This window comes from Anastrepha obliqua, chromosome 2, assembly GCF_027943255.1.
Source record: "Anastrepha obliqua isolate idAnaObli1 chromosome 2, idAnaObli1_1.0, whole genome shotgun sequence".
In the NCBI taxonomy this organism is placed as follows: Eukaryota; Metazoa; Arthropoda; class Insecta; order Diptera; family Tephritidae; genus Anastrepha; species Anastrepha obliqua.
The window spans coordinates 390,080-413,945 of NC_072893.1; the positions used below are offsets into that span (position 1 = coordinate 390,080).

Sequence of the window (23,866 nt, forward strand, 5' to 3'; positions counted from 1 at the left end):
ATGGATATGTACTTACATATACATATGTACGTGTACATATTTTTTTATTGCATGTGTGGATGTGCCTGGGTTGATACATATGTACTTGTTCTTATTTAATTATTTTTTAGTGCATATGGATACAATTTCTACATACGTAACTATATGGTGTACATGCTGTGGGTATTGAATAGGAAAATCCATCTCCACAGTTAATAGTATAAATTGACAGTATCTGCAAAAATATAATAATACGTGTATATGAGTAGATTTACAACATTTTGTTCTTCGCTCACTTTCGGCCACTATTGAATTTTTCAAACTGCGAGCTCAGATATAACCTACAACTTGTAAATTTTCGTTGGAATACTTACTTGCCCATCATTTTAAAATTTCTACTGATTAATACAATAACAACAATTGTCTGGCATAGACTATCTTTGTAAATATGTGCCCATAATTTTAAAAGTGGTCTAAGTCACTACTTAAAAAATATTTGAATTTGTTTATTAGTCATTTGATATCTATCACCTTAACAACTAAAAAAATATGTTCACTAAAATTTTTACGTTATTGGCGAAAATGAAGCCGAAGAAAATGTCTTCAACATTATACGAGAGTCGTTTATTGCTAATTATGGAAATAGTTCAAGTAAAAAAAAATAAAAAATAGCTAATTAGTTACTATATGTATCAATCTGCCAACTCTGATAAAGAACGAAGGGACACTAGATTGTGTCAGCTGTTTTGTTCTTATGCGGTTTTAATTAGTGTCCTTTTGAGGATGATCCTGATCGCATAAGTAATGAAAAAATATTATTTTTCATGTTTATAATGGATTTTTACCGGATTCCTCTATTGAACTTAGGTAGTCAATAAAGAATTATTTGTATGCCAGTTACTTAGTTGATTTTGAAAATGATCTAAGACATTTTAAGTTAAAAAAAGTAGTTTTACAACAGTAGATTAGTACAAACCTTCACACCCATAATATATTAAATTTTCATTATTAAAGCTCATAAAAATCTGAAAAAAACCTATACCTCAATATAATTGCTCCAAACGCTAACCCTTAAGGGGGGAGCCTGCTTTAGAGGCTTCAAAAAATCAATTTTTTTTTGCATAAATGTCTTTCCAAACTATTCAAGAATGTGTCATCAAAATATCAGAAGCAAGTTCAAAATATTTTCGCAGTTACAGAAGAAATTGTGAGCAAGCGTGGAGCAGGTACACAAGCGGATTTTTTATATACAAAAACTTTGACGCGCGATTTCTCGGTTTTTTATTTTTACGATTTTTCCTAATTGGCGGGAAAGATAGGGAAAAAGTTGAACGTCCTATCGAAACAAGATAACATTGATTGTATTCGGAATTAAATTCTCTTCTAGTTGAACCGAAAAAACCTTAAGAAAGTTTTGAGTAACCCACTTTTTAAACAATCTAAACTAAATTTGTTTTTCCAAAAAAATGAATTTTTTTTTAATTAGCGAAAAATTTTTGAATTTCTCACTTTTTGTTTAATTTTCTTGGTTTAACTAGAAGCTATACTATACTAAAATAAAAAAATTTTAGGGTTTTTGGTTTCAGATGAAAATTGCGACTTGCATCTTTCCCGCCGCACGACACATGCACACTCGAGGCGCCTCGGCAAAATGCTTGCACCAGTCATAATGTGACATATATTTTAACGAAAAAATTTGAGAAGACTGCTGAAATATATAACAATAACAGCTGAAAGTTTCGTTTCAATCGAATATTTCTTTCCTTCCCAAAAAAATCCACGAAAAAAATCGATTTTTGAAGCCTCTAAAGCAAAATTAGTTAGTTAGTTCAAGTTAAAATTCAAGTCTAAATTTGAGCGGAACCGGAATTACGAATCTTTTCATTGAAAAATATTTTTGTTGAGATACTTAAGGATATTGTTATCTGGGTCATTTCTGATTAATTCGTAATGTAGTAACAATAATGTCCACACCTAACCGTGTTCGAGATATTAGATTTTAAATATCAATAAATCATCAATAAACACATCATTAAAAAAGAATTTGGTTGGGAAACCATTCTGCAAATTATTTTAAAAATTAGTATGCCTTTTAGCTATCCGATTTTTAACATGTTTAATCATAGTAAGCTCGGCTTATATTATTTCAAGCCTATCAGATAATGATAGCATTTTATGAGCACGGTTTTGCCATTTTATAATCTAAATTGATGTTTTCGCGCCACAAACCTGCATACATATATATATCTCAATGGTGTTTGGCGTTGCATTAACCCATTTGCCAGTAGCAACTTCAGATTTATATGGGCATATTCTAAAATTAAAAACAAAAATTTCATACAAACGCACCGAGGCTTCCTGTCACATGCCAGACTCTGGTTCAGTTTATGCGGGTCCATGGTTAACAGCACTTCATAAGTCCAACGTGGTGAGCAAGCACTTCAGCTGGATAACATACATTCATACATACATATATTGTTTCTGGCCCAGAGTAAACAATCAATGTAGATAAAGGAAAACTTAAACTTGACCACTAAAGTCCTGCTCCGGAGCAATGCATTTTGTATGCATAGTAGGTATTTATTATGAATTAAATTTTTCTTTTTCTTGAGTGACACTAGCACCTTGCCACACTGGAATTTTTCGAGGAGGGAAATTTTTATGAAATATTTTGGATTTATCAAAAGAATAAAATCTGTGTACCAAAATGGCTAGTTGGCACGATCCATAAACAAATTTTAAAATTTTTTTTGAGCTGCTTAGAGGTTCTTTTGAAGAATATCGTTGTACAGAGATGAAGAAATAGAATAAACCCATATTTAATACATTTTTAATAAAAAGTTTCAGATGTTAATAAACAATGATTTTTTACTAGGTAATTTTATTTAAAAAAAATTAACAAATTTACATGGCTTCAGGTTGTAATTCCTTTAATGTTTGCTGACATTTAAACGTTTACCTTTTACCTTATTCTACAAATGGTTCTACCCAAAGAAACCGTTTTGCAACTTTATTTGTCCAATTTTACTCTGGTATAGACTAGCAAATTTAGCATGTAACTTGAAGCAGAAATACATAAATAGCCATTCATATTGGTAAAATGTAAATTAGTTTCCCCTAAACATTTCAAAAACTCTAAATCTGGTAGAGAAGCAGCTCGGCCAAACACCTCCAAAATTGATTAACTTTCTGTGACGATTTCATAACATAAATTTTAAATATTTAATTCTTAAAATATTAAAAAGTAATGATTTTTGTCGAACAAAAAGTTATAAAATTAGTATAGGTAAATCAACTAAAATCAGTTAAAGCAAAGTTAACTCGTAGAGAAATTTGTTACACGCTTTAAAACTGAATCATAATTGTGTACGCGCCAATTATGTAATACACACTATACACGCAATTGGTATCATAACGGGACTTTCGAAAAACAGTTGCTATAAAATTAAGACTAAATAGATCGAAAAATTTAAGTGTGAATTGAATTATTTAAAACAATTCAGAAAACTAAAATCAGTGAACCCGCACAGTTTAGCTGGTGTTTCCCTATTTCATTTATAGATACTATTAATTAAGTATAATAAAGAAACGAAATGAATTGAGTGAATATAGTAGAGAATTTGTCCTTCTGTTTAGCGATTGTTTTTATATAATAATTAAAAATCATTCCATAAATGGTCAAGAAAAACGATAAAATTGAATTATTTAAAACAATTCAGAAAACTAAAATCAGTGAACCCGCACAGTTTAGCTGGTGTTTCCCTAAACTAAAGTCCCGGAAACCTCCTGTCATTAATTAAGTATGAGAATGGTCGCTCAGGAATATTGGTCTTCACTTTTAAATCTTATAGAAAATGCAGCATCCGATTTATGATAGATAAAAACGGTTATTGTGCCAGAAAGAGATAGGGACATCCTTGGGTATTAGTGGAACCAGCATGCATTCAATATTGTATGCACATCTGGCCGTCAAGAAAATTTGGCAATTGGCCAAAAAGAAATTCAGCCGTGGTGGGTCAAAGCACGTCTTTTACGTCGCAACAGATGACGAATCTTGGATGTATGCATATGAGCCGGAAACCAAACGGCAATTGACAGTCTCGGTGTTCCAAGACGAGCCTAATCCAACAAAAGTGGTTCGCGGAAAAGCTGGTCATGTCGCAGCTGTACTTCTAAAGAAACTTAAATCAATTCTGGCAAACAAATGGTTTTGTACCACTCAGAATTGGCTACCATTTGTTTGCTTTCCTTTCGCAGAATTAAGGATCGTCTCACACAAGAGAGCTTTTGAGCATTCATCCACCTGATGGGAGAAAACACTGTTCAAGCGAAGCAAGTGCTTGAAAAGTGTTATTGAGACTCCGCTGCACCAGAAACAACAATAAAACGATGGTTTGCTAACTTCAAACGTGGTCGTAAAGACACCGATGATGCACAACGTCCAGATGCGGCGGTACCACCAAAAAACAACACAATAATCTACAAAATCGAAAAGTAAAGTTGGGTGAGTTGCTGACATCGTAAGGATATCAAAAGAACGTGTTGTCTTTATATTGCATAAGCATTTGACTATGAGAAAGCTCTGTTCAAAGTCGGTGCCGCGTTTACTCACTGTTTTCTTTTATCCAGACAACGCACGGTGCCACAAGTCAATCAAAACAATGGCAAAACTACATGAATAGAACTTCGAATTGCTCCCATATCCACCGTATTCGCTAAATTTGGCAAAAGCTAATTTTGAACAAAAAAAAAGCGTTTTTTGTTAGGCCCGGGACTTTTCAGCCCATGTGTTATATGACGGTTTTCCACAATTTCTTCCAAGATTTTCATGGGCCTGCTCAGCGAAGGGTCAACCGGAACTTAGTATATGTTTAGCGGCAATTTTTATTTAGCATCAATATTTTTAAAACGAAACCTAACAACTACTGTTTCCAAAATAATGGATGAGGATGTGGATGGTAATGAAGATATGAACTCAAATATCACGAGCACATTTCAACAAAAACATTAAGTTTTCAACGCCTAATATATTATATAAGTAATATAATATTTAGCTTTGGCCGTCTTCTACTTAAGGGCATATAACTCGCTTTGTGGGAGCCAAAAAAATCGCCCATTGCTCTGTGAAAATCATATTCTAGGGATCAAAATAAGAAACTTTGCCGAAGGAACCATACCTCTAAAACGAACTCTGATGTGCCCCAATTTGGGTCGAACTTTTTAGTTTCTTTTCTCATGTAAAGGCCAAAAATGGTGATATTTTGAAATGATTGTATGGGAAACCCCCCAGGGGAGTTCCAGGGGGTGTACCACTGGCATGGGTGGATCGGCCGTCCAAAGTTAGTGGGGGTCGGTCATACATTTGGACTCGATTGGAGCACTCTAAATGGGTCAAAGTGGGATTTTTCGCTCGACCCAAATTGGGGGACATCAGAATTCGTTTTAGAGGTATGGTTCCTTCGGCAAAGCTTCTTATTTTGATCGCTAGAATACGATTTTCACAGAGCAATGAGCGATTTTTAAATCAAACCGCCCTAATACATATACATACATATATGTCCATATATTTTTCGATGCGCTCATAACTCGAAAACTTTATTAGCAGTTAGCCATAAAATATATAAATTTATTTATATATGTGTGTGTTTTAAACACACATACATGTATAGGCAAATTCCATTTCTAGGTGGGGAACTGATGCAAATTACAATTTCGGATTTGAAGTTCACCCCACCAGAAGCAACCTGTGCGTTTTTCCTTTTACTAATGTAAAGCAATCTTTGACGGTTGCCAATTGGCCTGTGTACTTCGTGTCGCTATTGCATTTGTTGTAAAAGTTTCTATGCTGATTTGTTGAATCCAAAATTCGCTTCAGCTTATTTTATATTCATGGGCTGGGATTTACAAATTTACATTCATTTGCAAGCAAAGCTCAAGTGGCGAACACAGGATGGAAAATATAGAATCCGTTTCCTATAATTAAACTTTGTGATTGTAATTCGTTGTATTTCAAACCGACGTCCGGAAGCAAAAGAAAATTCTCTAAATAAATATATGCACACATACCTACATATACATTCATATGTATAAAATTATTAAAATTATAACATCCATCATCTTTTATTTAAGTATTTTGGGTCAAAAGTTTCTTAATAGAGCTAAAAACTTTCAGCTGTTCGTTGTGCTTTCCGACATTTAAGGTAAACATGCAACATTTTAAAATTATAAACAGACAACTGATTTAAAAAATATGAGAAAACATGTAAGGCAGTGCTTCCGAACTTTATATATCCGCTTACATTTTAGTAAATTTTAATTTGGATCAAACAAACTCGTAGACAATGAGAGTTATAGCTTGTAACATCAGACGAACGGCCGGATAATTAGTCTTAGGTTAGGCTAGTTTAACCCGGCTGGCATTAAGTCACGCATAGACCTTTTGGTCCCTAGCGATATCAGATGGGGACTGACCTCGTTGCACAGCTTTGTGCTTGCGGCTAGCCTTTCAATGGCTTCCCTGCTCCGTTGGGCATTTTTAGACTTAATTTTATATGAGGTTATTGCTACTTGACTGTCCACGAAATATTAATTACGAGTATTGAGTTATTTTCAGTTTTTGTATAGGCTAGCTCCGTCCTTATTATTCGAGCTGTCTGTGTAAAAATGAAAAGTTCATTTCTATATCGGACTGAGTATTGCCTTGTAGCACCAATGCATCAGTAAAGCGATAAACTCCAAGTACCGCACAGCATTCTTTCGCATGTATGCAGCGCATTACTAGACTTTTTCCCCCTTTCACTGTCCAGTATTACTCCAATTAATCGGCGGCCGCCGTAGCCGAATGGGTTGGTGCGTGACTATCATTCGGAATTCACAGAGAGAACGTAGGTTCGAATCTCGGTGAAACACCATAATTAAGAAAAAGTATTTTCTAATAGCGGCCGCCCCTCGGCAGGCAATGGCAAACCTCCGAATGTATTTCTGCCATGAAAAAGCTCCTCACAAAAAACAAAAAAAAATATTTGCCGTTCGGAGTCGGCTTGAAACTGTAGGTCCCTTCATTTGTGGAGCAACATCAAGACGCACGCCAAGGTACTTAGTTAGTTGTTGTCTAGCCTTATACATCCTAGTAAAAAGTATTATGTTCGTTTTTTCCGCGTTTATTTCTAGATCTGCGCGAGATGTCCATTGATAGACAGTTTTTAGAGTATTTTTAATCACATTACTTATTGTGTCCAGGTACTTTCCCGAAACTACTATAGTTATGTCATCTGTATATGCCACAACCTCCATCGAATTTCTTAAGCAGTTAAGCGGCATGCATGTTTGATAATACTACATAGTATCGTTCCATTCCGCTCTTAGTGGCAAATTCGCTTGTTAACTATGGAGTGGGGCGCTAAGGAAAATCGCATTGCGGTGATTGCAAGTGTGGTAAAAGTGCAAGTGAGATTCACGAGTTGCTGAAAAAACTTAATATTCAGTCCATAAGGCAAAAGCCACCCAGCAGTGGCAAAAAAACAATATTCCTAGGTCCATAGCCGCAGAAGATTTGCCGTTTGAAAGTCCAGATCTGAATACATTAGACTACAGTTTTTGGTCAGAATGGGAAAGCAAGGCCTGTCGAAGACCTCACAGAAATGTAGAGAGTCTCAAACAATATTTGGTTCGAGCAGCAGTCTATATTCATGGAAACCTTGCGTGCTGAAATAACTGAAGTCTATAGAAATTTTGCATTGCTGGAATTATGCCGAGACGTAACATTCTCTTTTGACATTTCTATGCAAACAGGTTAAATACTTTTTGTTTAAAAATTGTAGTTTTATTTAAACGTATTTTTATTTGAATCATATTCTGCTTATTGTGCGATTCACTTGGAAAAATAATCTTAAGGAACGACTTGAGAAACTGAATAAATTGAAGTCCCGCGTCAATCAAATACTTTCTGAGAGGCAGATTAAAAAGTTGGAAGACCCAATCGAAACAATTCACTGATCTTGGAACGATATGGCACAGGCAATATCTAAAATTCTTACATGAATTAAAATAGGTATTCTGAGAATGTGAAAATATGTTTTTTGTGGGAAACTTCTGGTTGTGAAGATATAGGTTTTCAAAGCTTTTAAGAGACGAAAGTTGCAGAAATTGTTAAAATCTAGCAGTTAAGTGGAAAATACTAGGTTAAGTTGTATTTTATTTCTGTATTGGTTTGATTATCACTTGCTTATAAAACTACGAACTTTTGGATTTTGGGATATTTACCTTTCTAAAACATTAAAACTTTTCAAACCATGGGACATTTGGGAAAACCACTCGTGCACCATCGCACCATCCGTCAATTTTTGACCAAGAACGAAACGAATGCCTGCGATTTTTGAAATAATATATAATATACTGGGCGGAAGTGGCCATGGTGGTGGAGAACCGAAAAGGACTCAAATTGGTGGCGATTGGGGACCGCGCCTGGCTCCCCTCCAAACCTTCTACTCCAGAGGAGATGACGGAAATCTTCCGCTAATGCAATTCCAAATATCCCACGCACATCAAGGTGGTTAAGATGAAGAAATCCTTTCAGTTACGTGCTATGTTGCTAACAGATGCCCCAGCTAAGACGAGACGAAAGAAAACCGACATCTGCATTTGCACCAACGCAAATTCCAACCACACTTACTGAAGAAGTACGGGCATAATCGTAAGAGATTCGAATTTTTGCTTTTATTCCGGGCGAAAACTTGATTATTTTTAACAGTGGTAAGGACTCCACTACCATTATTGCTGCCCTCTTAGCCGGACTTCTGAACTTTCTGACCCTAGGACTTCGTGTCGGCAGCTTTTTAATGTACTAAACAAAATATTGACAATTATCAAAGATTTTTATGAAGGAAGACCTTTTTGTTATTTTGTGCACATATTGGAAAATCTGAATGCTTTTGTGCACAGTGCTTTCCCCCACAATGTAGCAAATTAAAATTTTGCATAAACGCGTTATCACTCAACGAAAATGACTCATTGGCATAACGCAAGCTTCTTAAGTGACACGGACAATTTCTTTTCATAATTTTCCTCTTTGACTAGTAAAATAATCTTAGAGTCAAACAGATTCTTCTTTGTCAAGATAATTTGTATCTTGACAAGAAAGGAGCTTTTTATTTGCAGCGTAGAATACCGAAATCTTGATAAGCAAAATGTTAAGGTTGAGACCTGTACGTTAAATTTTAATAACAATTTAATCATTTGATTTTTTCAGACAACGGTTTTTCAGACCGTGGTCGCCACTCGAGACTCATGGAGACAGCATCGTACTTGCTCAGCTGTACACATTTTCAGAGGTGTCTTGTCATTGGTTGGTTGGTGTATTTATGCGACTTACATTCATACCCAAGACGGGCAAGAACTCACATATATCCTCTAAGGATTTCAGGTCAACCAGTCTTTCATAATTTTTACTAAAGGTCCTTGAAAGGCTGATTGATGTTCTCCCGAAGGCAAACACAAAGTCTCTGGATAAGCTGGTGATCGGAACTGACTTTATCTGGTTTATCTATAGAATGCTTTGTAAAAAACGGTCGTAGCGGTCTCCACCGTCACTAGACTGAGCTCATCCTATTTCCGAGAATATTTAAAATACCCACAGCTCAACTCCCCTCAACAAGGGACACTTCAAGGGTTTTTCCGACAGAATGAAGTACCTGGAACTAATTCTTGAAAGATTGAGGAGAAGAGTAGCAGAGGTGCCATTGGTAAACGGTGGTTCCTCTCGCGTAGAGTATACAGGGTTGCCCATATTCAACAGACCCATCTGGCAATCCTGTATCTTTTGACAGAGACGTCAATGATTATTGAATGGGACGGTAAACAAGCAAAATTGCCGTATTTACGCCACTGAAAATCCTCACGAAATTCAAGAGATACCTCTTTATGACGAAAAAGTCACTGTTTGGTGCGGCGTTAGTGCAAAAACGATTATTGGGCCGTTTTTCTTCGAGAATGAAGATGGTCAAGCTGTTACCGTCAATCAGAAGCGTTATCGCGATATGATAACCACATTTGTGATGTCAATTATTCGTCGAAAGCATATGAGGCAGATTCGATTTTGAAAGATGAAAGAAATTGTTTCCCCTCGTTTCATATCGAAAAATGGCGATTTTGACTGGCCACCGCGTTCGCCCGATTTAACGCCACCTGACTTCTTCTTGTGGGGAAATTTAAAATCAAAGGTTTATATTAATAAACCAAAGACCATAGAAGAGCTCAAGAACAACATCCGTGAGGAAATAGCCGCTATTCCAGCCGAAATGTTAGCTAAAACTATGGAAAATGCAGCAAAACGGGCACAATACGCGGTACATGCTCAAGACGGCCATTTGAGAGATATCATATTCAAAAAGTGATGTCAACAAATCTACTTGAACCAAATAAAATGATTATTATCGTCAACATCAAAAAAAATTGTGTTTTTCTTTGATTTAAAAAAAACACATGGGTCCGTCGAATATGGGCAACCCAGTACTAATAATTTGCTTTTCACAGGCACCCAAAAATAAAGACAAAAACGTAATTTAATTAAAATAATGTGTTTTGTAACCACCTGAAGGTCAAGTGGGAATAATGGTCGGTAGTAAACCCAAACGATTAAAAAATTATTTTTTAACTGTGGCCGCTCCTCTGCAGAAAATGGAAAACCTCCTATTACGGAGAAAAAAGATAGACGGAGTACAGCAAAGCGAAGCCTCTCAGACAGAGAAAAAAGAAGACGAGCCTGTAACATAAAGCTGGCTACAAGAATGATGGGCTCAGATGTGGGGAATAGTGGACGTCATTCTGAGCCCTTCCGAAGTAATGCCGAAAGTAGTTCCGGGAAGGGAGTCATTTTAGTGGCCACACCACACCACTAGACGGCGGTTTCTGTAAGTACGAAGGAATTTTGAACCCTACCTCATCCACCAAAAACAAAAAAACACTTCCGACTGTATTTCTGCCTTGAACATTTTCCTCATAAAAAACTATATGCGGCATGAAACTGTAATGAAATAAATGAACGTGTAAAGAAAAGAAATATTTCAAGAAACCTAGAATACTCTCTAGATTTATTTTATAGCATCAAAGTACGTACCTACATATTCATTACATGGTAATCGTGGCCGATCAGTAACGAAATCTGTTCGTACATTTTCAACTAATTTGCCATCGGTATGCCAGATTTTCCATATGTATATTCACACATTTGTGACAACTAAGCAAAAGTTCAAGACATCTTTACTTCATATATATGTATTTACATAAATACATAAGTTTAGGAGTCGATCAATCTCCAGTTCAGGGATAGATTCTGGCCTTTCAAAGCTGAAAGCACCCAGGTAGCATAGTTTAGTTTTCGAGAGAGCCAGACAGTAGCATAGAAGATGTTCCATGGTTTTTCTTGTAACAGGCTTATTACATTTCCTGCAAACGTCGTTAAAAGTTGTAAGCGTGTGCTGCAACTAGGCAGTGCCTTTTGTATATCAGTTGCAGTTTCTTCTATTGAACGATATAACCGATTTAGTATACTTGTCGTCATATGCGAAGGGGTTTAAGTATTTAAATTGTGTGATCCCCTGCAAGTCTCGCGCCTTTTTTTGCTATTCCACCCACTGCCTCATTTCCCTCTATGCAATTATGCCCAGCCGTTGGCCATTTGCCGTCTTCTACGAGTATAACGGTCTTTCGAGGTTTTCCAAAACTCATAACTGGAATCATGTAGTCTGAATTTACTGTGTCGTTCCCAGTAATAGAGCTATGTTCGAAGGTTCTAGAGGTAAGCTTTTCGGTTACTTGTAGGCTCACAGCTGAGTTTTCAGCCCGATTTTTTTCATAGAGATCAGTCGGTGTTAGGTTGAGAATAGCCTCAAGAGCTGCCGTTGGAGTTGATTTCATAGCTCCCGTAATGCAAAGCGCGGAGAGGCGTTGAACTTTTACCAATGCACATAAATACATAGGTATGTACTGAAACAACCATGACCTATCTCAAAACACATCGCATTCTCATGCCTGTGTACGAGAATTCAAGAGTAAGTACACAAATGATCGAATTCCTGCAAACAACAACTCATCTAAAAGCCTACACATATGTATGGATGTGTGTACACTTGATGTGCTGACATACATACATATAGGTATACCTGTATTCTAAACTTCCGACAAAACTAAGCTTATTCCTATACATATATCTAAAGCCGCACACACTAAAACAAAATGCGTAAATAGACACTGACGCAGCGTCTATCATTCTTTTAGTCGCGATGACGCTGAACAGTGTAAAGTATTGCATAGCACATCAAAAACAAATTTATTCATAAGTGCCAGCTAATATTTCTAAGAGCAAAATGCATTCATTCATAAAACGAGCGGATCTGCCCTCAAACACGTGAGCCGCCCATATCCCATATCCCAATATTACTTATTATTTATTTAGAATTATTTGCCAGTTTGCCAATATTTGGTGAATCGTGATTTTTTGCATGACAAGTACGGGCAACTCGGTATACTATAGAATACAAATTTTTTTGTAGAGGAAAACTGTTAATACAGATATTGGTATATAATAGCTTATATCCCTTTCAGACCTGACACTAAACTGCTAAGAATTTTTGTATATGCCTTGGTATACATAATCTTTATGTGATATGAAAAATATTCAACTATTGGTGTTTTAATATCCTTCAAACATTTTCAGAACACACACATTTTATGTATCTCGGTATAACTTCATTTAAAAAAATATATAATAGCTACTTGTGATACTTTCCAATTTTTAGTCTCGCTTGATAAATTTCGAAATCTGGTAATTTTTTAAGTCAACCGCTCTTGGTTTGTTGTGCAAGCTTTGGCGATTGAAAATCGTACTCCCTCTCTTCATGCAGTGTCTATGTAAACATTTCTAATTGCATCAATAATTGGTTGCACTCTCCAAAATACAGGGTTGGCCATATTAAACTTACCCATGTGATTATTAAAAAAATATGGAAAAAGAAACATTTTTTTGTGTTTCATTGTGAAAAACATTTAATTTAGTTCAAGGAGATTCGTTTACATCACTTTTTGAATATGATATCGCGCAAGTGGTCGCCCTTAGCTCGTATAGCGTAATGTGCCCGTTTTTCGGCGTTTTCCATAGTTTTGGCCAGCGTCTCGGCCGATATGGCGGCTATTTCCCGTCGGATATTGGCCTTAAGTGCGTCTAGTGTCTTTGGCTTGTTGACGTAAACCTTAGATTTCAAATAGCCCCAAAGAAAAAAGTCCGGTGGCGTCAAATCCGGTGATCGTGGCGGCCAGTCAAAATCGCCGCTTTTTGATATCAAACGGCCAGGGAACAAAGTCTTCAATAAGTTGACGGTGGCTCGTGCTGTGTGTGGTGGTGCGCCATCTTGCTGAAACCAGAAGTGCTCCATACCATTTTCACGAACAATCGGCATCACAAAATCGGTTATCATGGCCCGATAACGCTCTTGATTGACGGTCAATGGTTGGTGTTGACCATTTTCAAAGAAGAACGGCCCAATGACCATATCAGCGCAAATGCCACACCAGACTGTAACTTTTTGGTCGTGGAGAGGTACCTCTTCAATAATTTGAGGGTTTTCAGTGGCGTAGAAACGGCAATTTTGCTTATTTACGGTTCCGTTCAAGGAGAAATGGGCCTCATCACTCATAATGATTTGATGCCAAAAATCCTCATCAGTTTGGGCCATTCGGACGACAAAATTGGCATATTCCAAGCGACGAGGCTTATCGGCCGGCAACAGTTGTTGATTTAGTTGTATTTTGTACGGGAATATCCCCAAATCCAAACGAATGATACGTCGTAGAGTGGTCCGAGGGATGTCCAACTGAGCAGAACGACGATTACCTGACGTTCGCGGCGATGACTCGATACTGGCTCGTACGGCCGCGATATTTTCGTTAGATCGTCTTGGCCGCTTTTTATTTGGACGTCGGGTATTAGCCACAGTGCCGGAAGACAAAAATCTTTTGTGCATTTGCTTGATTGCGTTCTTTGACGGCGCACTTTTCACTTTATTTTTTTTTCTCCACGCACGTTGCGTTTTTACAATCGAGAAGGAATTTTGAATGTACAGCTGAACAATTTCAGCGCGTTCTATTGGGGTGTACTGTTTCATGGTATAAATCTCCTTCGACTGACGCTTCCAACGCGGTATGTCATTAGCTGATCTGAAATTACAGTAAAAAGTTATAGGGTTACTCAATGGGTCAGTTTAATATGGCCAACCCTGTACATTGACCCTTCTTTCAGATTCAGTAAAGTCACTTGGAAAACCGAAGTGCGAGCACTTTTAACGAACGAAATTCAAGAAGAAACATGCATGATGCATCTCAGTTTTTTTTTTTTCAATGTACGAGAAAAGCTTTTCAAAATATCGACTTTAAAACTTATCGGTCAATATGTATATAATTGGCGCATACACCCTTTTTTGGGTCTTTGGCCGGGCTACTCCTCCTATTTATGGTGTGTCATGGTGTTTTCCACAAATGGAGGAACCCACAGTTCTACGCCACCTCCGAACGGCAGATAGGTTTTTATAAGAAAGTGTAAGCGTGTATATACATATATATTGATTTAGATAAGGTTAAGACTGAGAAGTCTATTTAGAAAGTAAACTTCATGAGATCTATGTATTAGCATTGCTTGGTGTTAAGATACCTTTAAATGTAGGTCAGACCAAACGATATCACTAAAATGCAAATGTCGCAATCTTAAATTTTTGAATCACAAAGATTAACAACATTTTCAGCATGATCCCTTTTTAAACAATCTCAGCTACTCGGAAGAATTAGGATGTTTATGTCCTGGAGTTAGAGCTTAAATGAAATTTACTCGTATGCTTATAATAGACCTCTTCTTTTCGCCAAGCGTTAGCAAGTGGCGAATAGATGAAGCAACTGGTATAAATAAACTTGGCAGCGCGGAAATAGAGCTGCCTTAAATCATTTAAATAATTAAATCGTTTCCACGACAGTCGGTTCTATTCTACCGAAACGACCCCGATTTATATCCGGCCAAGGACTGTCACTCCAGCAGCATTCCCCGTGTGTAAGTATGGGGAATGTTTATGCTGCTACAACAACAACAACCACAACAGCTGCCTTAAATGGCATGTTTTTGTAAGAAAGTGAATTAACTATATAAATTTTCGTTAAGTTAGACCAGTAGAGAGATACCGAGCAGCAAAGTGGCGAATAGAAGAGGCCTAATATAAGACATGACTAACAGAGCTTTTAGTAATCATTTTAAATCGGCATCGGATGTTATCCGCCAAAAGAACCGGCTTGACCAGTCATATAAAGGGTGATTTTTTAGCTATTATCTTTTTAAACAGTTGACACACGTTTTGTGTTTTGTTTCACTGTCAAACATCTTCAGTTCGGTTTATAATTTAACAATGAATAGTCTTACAAACGAACAACGCTTGCAAATCATTGAATTTTATTATAAAAATGCGTGATCTGTTAAAAAAGTTTAAAGTCGAAAAATTGTGCTCAGCGACGAAGCTCAATTCTGGATCAATGGGTACGTAAATAAGCAGAATTGTCGATTTTGGAGTGAAGATCAGACAAAAGAATTGCAAGAGCAACCAATGTATCCAGAAAAGGTCACTGTTTGGTGTGGTTTATGGGCTGGAGGTATCATTGGACCGTACTTCTTCAAAGATGCTGCGAATCGTAACGTAACTGTGAATGGTGAGCGCTACCGTGAAATGATATCCAACTTTATTTTGCCCATAATACAAGAGCTTGACTTGCATGACATGTGGTCTCAGCAAGACGGTGCCACATGCCACACAGCACGCGTAACAATGGACTTGTTGAGAGGCGAGTTCGGTGAACATTTTATTTCACGTTCGGGACCTGTCAATTGGCCACCCAGATCGTGCTATATAACGCCTTTAGATTATTTTTTGTGGGGCTATGTTAAAGCTCATGTCTATTCAGACAAACCTGCTTCAATTAACGCATTGGAAGACAACATTAAGACATTTATATGTGAGATACCGGCCGAAACATTGCGGATGGACTATTTGAAGCGCAGTCGCGGTCAACATTTGCATGAAATAATCTTCAAGCATTTAATTATATGGACTGTACTTACATAATACAAGAGCTTGACTTGCATGACATGTGGTCTCAGCAAGACGGTGCCACATGCCACACAGCACGCGTAACAATGGACTTGTTGAGAGGCGAGTTCGGTGAACATTTTATTTCACGTTCGGGACCTGTCAATTGGCCACCCAGATCGTGCTATATAACGCCTTTAGATTATTTTTTGTGGGGCTATGTTAAAGCTCATGTCTATTCAGACAAACCTGCTTCAATTAACGCATTGGAAGACAACATTAAGACATTTATATGTGAGATACCGGCCGAAACATTGCGGATGGACTATTTGAAGCGCAGTCGCGGTCAACATTTGCATGAAATAATCTTCAAGCATTAAATTATATGGACTGTACTATCGATTTAAATAAAAATGTCATGCATTTTTCTGAATTTTTTGAAAAACTTTCCTATAGCTCTTAAAAAATCACCCTTTATAAAGAAATCAGAAATGGCAAAAAATAATGATGTTCTAAAGTATCTAAACAACTTTCCTGGCAACCCTGAATAATGTTTACTTTGCTCTCTTTTGACATATGGAGCGATCTTCAATCATTTTTATGTATGGCAACAGCACATATGGTATCTGTTTGCCCGAAAAAATTTTGCTATAAAACTCGAACTCCTCGTATTCGGTGCAACAAAAATTGCAGGGTATTCGCCAAACAAAATGTCAGCATAACCACGGCCTGCGAGCAAAGTAAGTCATTAGAGAATCATGCTGGCATATCATTTCCACCTATTTTGAATAATTTTCCTCCAAATATGACATACGAAACAGATTTTCCGTATAAATGTAAAACATATGACAACGCGTCAAAGCGAATTGTCGTATTTAAAGACAAAGCAAACAAATAAAAAGCAAAATTTTGTTAGCATGTAAGCTTCTACGAAGATTAAATTAAATTTAAGTATTGGCTAACACAGCTCTTAATTTCAAAATTTGGTTACGGATGGCAAAATCTTGTATTGTACCATTCTTGGGATTCAAGACTAAATTGCAAATTATATCATTTTAAAACTGTCGAGTAAAAGTTACTGATATCGAATGGTAAAATTATCGATATGGTATCGTATCTCATCGAAATTCTTGTCCCTTGCCATAGCATATTTTCGTATAGTTCGCGTAATTATTTAATTAAAAAATACAGATTTCTTCCAAAGAAATCATAACAAAACTACAAAATGTATAAACAATTAGTACTTGCATCATTTCTGCTTTTTTACGTGCAAATATCGAATGGTTAGTAAAAATGTGAACTTTTGCTGCGTTCGTTTTTATTGAAGTCTTTTGTTTTGTTGCTGCCAGCGTACACCCATACTGATTTCTAAACAAGACAATATCAGAGTAGATTGTGACTAATAGTTTCATTAAGCCATCAAAGTTTAAGTAAGCCAAACGTAATTTTATCAAAATTACAAATACCTGTGTACAAAATTAATATATCAACTTTAATTCACGGTAGTTTTTCATGCTTCAAATGGGAAATGTTTTCGCCTGTTTAATTCTAAGTGCTTTAAATTTTTGGCCTTATAATGTTGAACAGTACGGCTATGACTTTTCCTTTCTTGTCATCTCACTGAATGATATTCAGTGTTCATGTTTTATCCTCTCTCTCAGATGCAGTACCCGAACCTATATACAAACTGCGTTTTCGTCACCCATAGCCCCTTGCCTATACAGCATGTATAAATAAAATTAACTAATATAAAATTAACTACCTATAGCAACCTCTATATATGGCTGACTACCTAAATGGCAGTTGCACTGCATGAACACAAAGTCAAATATTCACAAACAAAAAACCTCGATGATGCGTTTATGAAGTCAGACTCTTTCATACAAATGTTGAATACATCCATGTTTTATTTTATAGGTTTGTTACGACGCTGTTATCAGTGCCGTTCTAGAGGGGAGCTTGGGAGCTGCAAAGATCCATTTAATTATAACGCAACTGATGTTGAAAATGAACCCGGTCTGTCGGCTATACCCTGTGCATCTGGCTGGTGTGGAAAGGTGATCGAAGGTGGTGGCACATATGCCGTAGACGGTAATTACGAAACCTTAATATTGACTATATATTTCAAATATATTTACATATATAGATTACGACCAAGCGATTCAGCGAATGTGCGTACAGCGCGGACCAGATGACAACCAAGATCGATGTGCGAATACAGTTTACAACTATAAAAAAGTGTATATGTGCTTTTGCCAAGGAGATCTATGCAATTATGGGTCGACTACTAGCCTCAACATTTTTGCGTTGGGAATTACGGTCTTTGCAATAATACATAATTGTTTATATTAATTACAACTGTGATCACTAACCACAGACTGTTTATTTTTATAAAAATCTTTTTTAACATATCACTGCCACCGTAGACTCCGGTAATTAGAAAAACTTGTGTGAATATGTCTATTTGACGATTTTTAACATATAATATTCAACTTTCTTTTATTTCAAACCAGAAAATCTCAATTAGCGAAAAAATACAAATACAAAGCAAAAAAATGTATTTCAACTATCGTAATAATAGGTGTAAGGATGTTGGCAAAATCAAAATATTTAATAACAAACCTTGAACATGGTAAAATTGTGAAAAATGTTATCTTATATAATATTTTAAAAATATTTGTAGCACTGTAGATTCTATCCTGAACTGTCGTTTTCCTGATCACTTTTTATAGTATTAACGATGTTAAACAGGTTGCGCATTTGTAATTTGTACATCTTACTTTCTTGCTGTAAGCTGGCACGTCGGTCCTTCTCGTGAGCGAGTTTTTTTTCAAGCTCTTGTGCCGTGGAATGCAAATTTTGATATTGTGCTTCTGCTTTATAAAGAAAATAAAAATTATATTTTCTTTTTAGGAATCTAGTTGTTGCTTACCCTTATTCACTAGTCTTGATTGCGAACGCCTACAAGCCGGACATAATTTTTGCTGGGTATTTTGTAAAACTGAAGCCTTTTTATAAGTACTTGACTTCTCGTCATCTTCCGGATGACATAATTGGTGATAATACCCTTTACACTCGATGCATTGATCAAAGCAATCTGAAAGAATACAAAGCTTAACATTTCAACCTTCAACATTCACTTTAGTTTTCATACCGCCGCTTTTGAGGCACTCATTGCAACAACGTTTTTCATCCGGTGAACTCGAACTAGATCGTGATGGTACAGTATCTTCACTTTTTTCAGCATTACTACGTTTCGGACGCTTCGACTGTAAAACGCGTTTTATTTGTGGTGAAAGTAAAAAAGCTTTTCTTTTTTTTTCGGGCGGAGGATAGCTACCATACTGAAAATTAAACATTCGATATACAAATCATAAGAATATTACCTAGCCAATGTATTGCTAAATAAGCACTTTTTAATAAAATTCTTTACCTCAATACGGCCATAGTGAAAGTCAGCTCGTTCGTTGTTATGTACAGTACGCCGTTTGCGTTTTGAGCGCCGTTGTTGCATCTGGACAAGAACGGTAGGGGTGAAAAGTTGAAAAAGACGTAAAAACATTTCTTGTCCGTAATGTTCTGGTAATGTTCGCTCTTCTCCATATTCCATGAAACCTAAATGAGGTTGAGGAGGTGTTGGAATACGTTCAGGATTGGAATCTTCAGATGATGAGTTCAATTCAGTATTGCGCTCCTTCGAAACAGTTGCAATAGATACTGCACTACTGGCATTATTTCTTGCCGCTCTTGTTCTAATTTCATACTTTTTTGCAGTATGGTTGGCTGCAGATGTTTCTATTGATGAAGTTGAAGAGGGACCCGAACGAGCTAGCATGTTTGCAGCTGCTTTTGCTACCATATTTTCTGTGCGTGCCTTGTTAAGAGCTTGTCGTAGATTCAAACGGCTAATTTTTACGTTCTTTGATACAGGTAAATCAATTAGCGGCTCCAAGGAATCGCCAATTTTCGATAAAGTATCGGGTAAGTGTGGGGGATCTTCAGATGGCAACCCCATGTTTTCTGGATTACCACCAGTATTCTTTTCTTCTATAAGATTCATTTGTAGGAATTTAGAAGCATCTTGAAATCCTTCAAAACCTGCTGAAACCATCCCAACATTGCCTACCATTCTTTGAGAAATTGGCTTTAACAAAGACATTTGGGACAAACTATTCGAGTTCTCGCTGGGGCTTTGTAATGGGCATGTACCATCAGCGGGTATATTTTCACTAAACATGGTGCTATTAGAATTATATTTAATGCATCGCATACCCTTCATTTCATTAGAAAGTATAACCGAATTGTCCTCCTCATCAGAATCTTCAATTTCATAAACAACTTTTTCTTTCTGTACTTCAAAATATTTTTCGATTAGTTTTTGTTCTGTACTCCGAGACAGTACTGTTGCAGGAAATATTTCAATAGAGGAATCATTTACAAGTGGCACTAATTCTCTTGAAATCCAAGCATTTGTTGCCGTATAATCCATAGGAACATCGTTCTTCTTCACCAGTTTCGTGAATTCATCAATTATTCGACGCAATCGCAGCAATAGAAAATGCTGCTCAGCATTTATCTCGTAAAGCTCCGATTCAATTTCATCCAAAATTCGCTGTTTCTGAGCAGGATCCTGTAGAAAAACAATTTACAATCATTGGCTTTACAAATCCTGCGTAAAATGGCGCCTGGATCAATATTAAAATTTTCAAAAACTACAATTGCTACACTATGAAATCATTTGAACAAATAATCTTGATTGTAAAAAATACATAACGTACTGCGTCCTCCTCCTGTTGAAACACGTCAATAACCATCTAAAATAATAAAAATAAATTTAAATACATAGGAAACCCATTAAATATTTGAAGTAGCACACAAAGAACAAAGGATAAAAGTGACTGCAACCATTCAGTTTACTTACCTGGTGTACTTTGATGTGTGCTTTAAAAGACCGTTGACAATAAACGATATCATTTTTTATTTCTTTTGGAAACTTGAAGAAATTATCCAAATAATATTGAAAGATACGAGAAGATTTCACGGGCAGCATAGTAATATCGTCACAATTGTGTAAAACCGTAATGTGTAATCATAAATATTTCAGCTGAAACTGTACTGAATGTTATAATTTCAAGGAAAAAGATTTAAAACTAATAATATCTTTTTTGATCGAACACTACTCTGTTGCTTCTAGTGACGGGCAAATCTGAACTTTAGTCGACTGCCTCGATTATTTCAACATAGTTCTCCATGTTATTACTATGGGGAAATTTTGTATTAATCACCACGGCAAATTGAGAAGTAGAGGTGGCGCCATTAAAAACCCGTTACTTTATTTTTCACAATACAAAACAAACGAATAAAACAAACAAAAGTAGTAGAAATTGCATGTTTGTGAACATTAATTTCATGGCATGGCAATGTTGTGATTTGTGAGATTAAAACTAAACAAACTAATGCAAACGAAATGCCGCGTGTTAAATTATTACAGCACAAATTAATATAAAGCCTCCAAATACATTTTTTGCGTTTTTATTCGGAAGACGCCGAGGGCAGGAAGCACGTGTGTGTGAGTATAATTTCTTGTATTTGGCTGTTTCCAATGCTTTCGCCTACACTTCTTCTTCACAAACAAGAAATTCCTCTTGCTTTTGTTTGTTTATTGGTGGGCGAAATCGGAAGGCGCAGCCTTCTTCTCTAATATTTTTGTTAATGAACCAAAGCGAACTATATTCAGAAGGTGGTACCTTCACAAAACCATTTCTTTACTGTTCGCGGTTCTGACATGTGTGACATCAATTTAACACACAGCAATTCGTTTTCATTAGTTGTTTACTTTTAATCTCACAAATCACAAAATTACAAAGCCATTTACTGAATTTTCACAAACATGTAGTTTATTCTCCTTTTCTTTGTTTTGTTCGTTTGTTTTGTATTGGGAATGGAATTGACGCCAGACTTGTCAAAATCAGGAAAAGTAAAGTAACTTTTTTGGGAAGACGCCACGTATGGTACTCAATTCGCCTTGTATTTGATCAAAAATATGAATTCACTTTGACCCCACCAAGGTGAATTTATTAAGGTGACAGCATTCACCCAGCTGAATTTTTCACCGTAGGTATGGCTTACGTCGAAATGATATGCTTTATTTGTATGTATTGGTATGTTTACATTCGTATGTTTACATTTGCTTGCTGATTTTGACGTGATGGTTGGACCAAACGCAACAACAAATACATGTAGGGTTTTACTTATATGTGTTTGCTGTCACCTGTAATAAATTCGCCTTGGACCCCACATGGCGAGACAGAAGTCGCCATAAAATACGAGTTGCCAAATCTAGGTGCAGGCGCATAGGGTATTCAGTCATAAGTTCAACGTGTAAAAGAGTAAACGAGAAGTAATAAAGGATTGACTAAAGCAAGCAAGTAGTGTAACCGTCTAATTTATGGCTTTCATTTAACAATCCAGTGATCCAACTCAGTGGGATTATTGTAAGACATTTTATTTGGATCGAAACGTAACAAATTTGTGTCAAAAATAAAAAATATATTATAAATAAAAATGGCAAAACTGAGTGAACTTCGGATTCAGCATGATCCAGCAGTTCGAGTATAAAGTGCTACAACTGCAGTAAGACCGGAGATATGGCTCGCAATTGCAGTATATCACGCAACCAACCGAAGACAGCCCCAGGTGGAAGCTCTAGGGGGCAAGAACTGGTTCCACAACTGAATGCTCTACAGTCTCTGTCTCGCAAATTGGACGGAAAAGCAACAACTTAACTATAAGGGGAACTGTAAATGGTCGATCCTAGGAGCTTACTCTGGACACAGGTGCAACGATCAGCTACAGGAGAGACAGCTACGATTTCCGGAAAGGTAGTTTGCGAGATCTTTATTGAAAGTTTGTCAGTAGTTCACACATTTTTACGGGATGAAAACAGGAAATTAAGTAATAATAGGTGTTGATTTCATGCTGCTGCGTGGATTTAGCTTGGATTTGGGTAAAAGAATTCTGTCGTGCAAAATATGGAGACATCTTTGAGTACTGGGTATGAGTACATCGTACAGTCCTGAAAGGTAACCCTAAGTAATCGTAAACGGATTATGCTAAAATCTGAAGCAGTCATATAGGCCAATGTGGAAAGAGGCTGTGAGATAGGCGAAGAGTGGGTACTAGAATCTGCTTACGAGACGGCGAATATAATCGGGAGATGGGCACTAGTGAAGACAGGAAAAGGCACGAAAGCTACAGTAAGGATACTAAATGATTTTAAGGCACCAGTTATTCTAAATAAAGGAGTTGTTATTGGAAAATGCTCGATGGTGGCGGCCATAGTAAACTGCGATGGACCAAAACAGGAAAGTGAAAAATTCCTGAAAATAGGAAGAAAAATCCACGACTTCATAAGGTCTTGGTTGCATGCGAGGACGAAAACTAAGAGATTGCTGGAGAAATATGGCTACAAATTCCACCCGGATTGTGGAAAGTTTGGAAGAACTGTCGTCAAGTTCCACATCGAGTTCCTCTAGCAAAGTGTGAAGAAGTAAATCAGATAATCCAAGATATGCAGCAAAGTGGGGTAATTGAGCCATCAATAATCCCGTTGAGATCACCAGATGTGCTGGTTAAAGAGAAAGATGGAATGCAGTCTCGAAAAAGGACAGCTACCCATTACCGCAAATTGATTACACTCTTACCACTTTATCCGTTGCGTAATGGTTTTCCACGCTTAATTTAAAATGTAGTTACTGGTAAGAGGAAATTGAGGA

At 36.7% G+C, this 23,866-nt stretch overlaps 2 protein-coding genes across 3 annotated transcripts; one reads left to right on the forward strand and one right to left on the reverse strand.

The window, feature by feature from the left end:
* The first annotated feature begins 17,233 nt into the window (after nt 1–17,233).
* LOC129238787 (uncharacterized) lies at nt 17,234–18,632 on the forward strand. Its single transcript, XM_054873966.1, has 3 exons — nt 17,234–17,374; nt 18,009–18,182; nt 18,238–18,632. Exons 1-3 carry the CDS (start codon nt 17,317–17,319, stop codon nt 18,441–18,443), a joined length of 438 nt encoding a protein of 145 aa, XP_054729941.1. The 5' UTR covers nt 17,234–17,316; the 3' UTR covers nt 18,444–18,632.
* On the reverse strand, nt 18,608–21,375 carry LOC129238786 (uncharacterized). Of its 2 annotated transcripts, none has more exons than XM_054873964.1 (6): nt 21,013–21,375; nt 20,870–20,905; nt 19,525–20,721; nt 19,246–19,435; nt 19,024–19,188; nt 18,608–18,967 (listed from the first exon to the last, which is right to left on the reverse strand). In XM_054873964.1, the coding sequence occupies exons 1-6, from the start codon at nt 21,139–21,141 to the stop codon at nt 18,786–18,788; spliced, it is 1,899 nt and encodes a 632-aa protein (XP_054729939.1). In that variant the 5' UTR covers nt 21,142–21,375; the 3' UTR covers nt 18,608–18,785. The 2 variants fall into 2 exon arrangements, with proteins under 2 accessions (XP_054729939.1, XP_054729940.1); XM_054873965.1 differs by having other exon boundaries at nt 18,609–18,964; nt 21,013–21,373.
* Nucleotides 21,376–23,866: the final 2,491 nt, after the last annotated feature.

What these genes read in the sequence shown, in the direction of transcription:
- LOC129238786 (XM_054873964.1), bottom strand. Translation starts at nt 21,141, where the DNA reads ATGCTGCCCGTGAAATCTTCTCGTATCTTTCAATATTATTTGGATAAT. An exon ending in TGAGTGCCTCAAAAGCGGCG is followed by an intron (nt 19,189 to 19,245) that starts GTATGAAAACTA and finishes GTATTCTTTCAG; the next exon opens with ATTGCTTTGATCAATGCATC. An exon ending in ATCAAGACTAGTGAATAAGG is followed by an intron (nt 18,968 to 19,023) that starts GTAAGCAACAAC and finishes TTCTTTATAAAG; the next exon opens with CAGAAGCACAATATCAAAAT.
- LOC129238787 (XM_054873966.1), top strand. Translation starts at nt 17,317, where the DNA reads ATGTATAAACAATTAGTACTTGCATCATTTCTGCTTTTTTACGTGCAA. An exon ending in TTACGTGCAAATATCGAATG is followed by an intron (nt 17,375 to 18,008) that starts GTTAGTAAAAAT and finishes TTTATTTTATAG; the next exon opens with GTTTGTTACGACGCTGTTAT. An exon ending in TGGCACATATGCCGTAGACG is followed by an intron (nt 18,183 to 18,237) that starts GTAATTACGAAA and finishes TTACATATATAG; the next exon opens with ATTACGACCAAGCGATTCAG.